Here is a 2,994-nt window from a genome sequence, read left to right on the forward strand (position 1 = left end):
GGCATAATTGCTATGATTCTACGTATTAAAGAAGAAATATCATACAACGGCTAATTCTGCATTAAGCTTTCAAACGGCTATTTTATTTTAATGTTCGTCAATCACATTTGTCCTATAAATAAGTGCATTGTAATAGCTCTTTTAAGTACTGAATTTTTACATCAAAATCATATAGAAAATAATACTCATCACTCTCACTATTTCTACACTTGCTAATATATTTACTTGAGAGCTCTTTTATACTACATAGTTTACTTTGTAGTACTTGTGCTTCAATTTGTTATATCTACACACTTGGTGTAAGATCATTGTAATTTCTTTTGTATTGGGTGTGATCCCAAGGTTTTCAAGAGAGGTGATATCTCTTGGTTTAGACGCTCTTGCACAAGGGAGGTGATATCCCATTGTTTGTGTTGAGAGTTCTCGGTTGTAAAGGTTATTAGCTTATCCTGTTATAAAAGCTTGGTTTAGTGAAATCTCAAGGTGCTTTCCTTGGGGACTGGAGTAGGCCCTTTGTTTTTGGCCGAACCAGGATAATTTCTTTGTGTTCTTTCTCCTTTCCCTTTCATCTCTTTTATATTCCTTGCAAGTTATTTCAATTTATTTACTTGTTTTCGGCAACTTTATTTATAATTTCTTATTCTATTTAAACTTATTTACAAGCACTTAATTTTATTTGATTAAATTTTTTAAGTGCTTATTTTTAATCGGTTTTTCGAGTACACAATTCACCCCCCCTCTTGTGTCGTTTGGAGTCACTTGACTAACAAGTGGCATCAGAGCTTGGACTCTTGTTTAAAGACTAATCGTCTCAAGAGCCAAGATGACTTCAAACAAATTTTATGGGGAAACTTCCATAAATAGACCACCACCTTTCAATGGTGAATGGTATGGTTATTGGAAGGAAAGAATGAAAATTTTTATTCAAGGTATAGACCTTGATATATGGGACGCTGTGGAAAATGGTCCATTTATTCCCACCCATTTAGTTAATAATGTAGTGGTGAATAAACCAAGAAATCTTTGGACCAAAATTGAAAAAGAAAAGGTACAATACAATTTGAAAGCAAAGTATATCATCACAAGTGCTTTAAGCGTTGATGAATTCTATCGAGTATCAAATTGTATAACCGCCAAAGAAATGTGGGACACCCTTCAATTGACCCATGAAGGAACTACCGAGGTCAAGAGGGCTAGGATGAACACATTGACTCATGAGTATGAATTATTTAGGATGCAATCAGGAGAAAGCATACAACATATGCAAAAACGATTCATTCGTATAATAAATCATCTTAGAGAGCTTGGAAAATACTTCGAAAATGAAGATTTAATTAACAAAGTACTTGGATGCTTAAATCGATGTTGGCAACCCAAAGTGACCGCTATTTTGGAATCTAATAATTTATCGTCTATGAATTTGGCTATTTTATTTGGTAAATTGCAGGAACACGAGCTCGAATTAAATCGACTCTTTGAGAGTGAAGAAGGTGAAAACCAAAATAAAAGACTTGCCTTCAAAGCAAATATAGAAGAAAATAGAGAAGACATGGAGCCAATAGTTATTATGCCCAAAGAGTCAATGAAGCATAAATGCAAAGAAAAAGAAACCTCAAGCTCTCGTACGAAAAGAAGGAAATCATACATTGCTTGGGATGATTATGATATGACCTCATCCGATGAATCTGAAATTGAGGAAGCAAACCTATGTCTCATGGCTCATCAAGAAGAAGAGGTAAATTCTTTTGAATCTGAGCCTAACTTTACTTATGATGAGTTGCTCTTTATTTGTGAAGAATTAAATAAGGAGTCTAGTAAGTTTAAAAAAATTGTTTCTACTTCTAAGAAAACTATTTTCACTGTTGAATCAAAAATTAATGTTTTAACTAAGGAAATAGAGGATCTTAAGGAGAAACAAGTTTCTCTAAGTGAGGTATCTACTTACACCCCTTGTGAAAACAAGAAAGAAAATATTGAATGTAATGAATGCATTATCTTGAAAGATAAAGTTGAAGATTTGAATAATGTTCTTGCAAAATTCACAATGGGTAGAGACAAATTAAACATCATTTTGGGTAATCAAAAGGCAAGCTATAATAAAGCTGGTTTGGGTTATCAACCAAAAAGACACACTTTACATTTTAAAAGAAATTTTAGCCCAAATATGACTTCTAGTAGACCTTTTGTTAAATGTTTCTATTGCAACAAAAATGGTCATACTTCATATATTTGTAATTTGAGAAAGAACCAATATTTAAATAATAGATGGGAAGGAATGTCAAATGGCACTTTGCCTAAAACTAACTCTCAAGGACCCAAAATGATTTGGGTACCAAAAGCCAAAGTTTGATTTTGTGTTGTAGATGTGCTTGGAGCCGAAGAACTCAATTTGCATATTTTTAATGGCTATTCAAAGCACATGACATGGAGAGAAAGGAGTTGCCTTATTATCAACAAAGAAAATGGCTATGCATCATAAGGCGATGTTATTTATTGAAAGTTCTCCAAAAAGAAATTGCAAATTCAAGAGAAGCAAAACTGATCTACTCTTTTCACTTTACTATTTTTTATGATTTATTTTTCCTAAATATATGCCTTGTCATGATTATTTCTTTCCCGCTTTTTGATAATGCCAAAAGGGGGAGAGTTGTGTGATTTGCATGTTTCAGGGAGAGTAGTTTGTAAATGTTTGCATATAGAAAGGGGGAGAATAATCTGCGCTTATCTCTGATATATACTTTATTATTGATTAATTTTATCCTAACCCCTTCATTGAGCAAATCCCACCATGAGATGTTTGTCATCATCAAAAAGGGGGAGAATGTGAATATATGCCTTGACAGGAACAATGTTGTTTTGATGATTGACAAAAGAAGTCAAAGAATGACAATGATGCAAAAAGCGGAAAAGATTATCAAACTTTCAAGACTTGAATTATATACTTATTGAGTTGTATAATTCATATATTATTAAAATCATTATGTGAGTAGTAGA

General features: G+C 32.8%; 1 protein-coding gene across 1 annotated transcript; it reads left to right on the top strand.

Annotated features, from left to right (window-relative positions):
* The first annotated feature begins 823 nt into the window (after nucleotides 1-823).
* LOC123905202 lies at nucleotides 824-2,350 on the top strand. The gene has a single exon (XM_045954828.1). The coding sequence runs from the start codon at nucleotides 824-826 to the stop codon at nucleotides 2,348-2,350; it is 1,527 nt and encodes a 508-aa protein (XP_045810784.1).
* Nucleotides 2,351-2,994: the final 644 nt, after the last annotated feature.

The sequence above is a fragment of the Trifolium pratense genome, linkage group LG2 (genome assembly GCF_020283565.1).
Source record: "Trifolium pratense cultivar HEN17-A07 linkage group LG2, ARS_RC_1.1, whole genome shotgun sequence".
Lineage (NCBI taxonomy): Eukaryota > Viridiplantae > Streptophyta > Magnoliopsida > Fabales > Fabaceae > Trifolium > Trifolium pratense.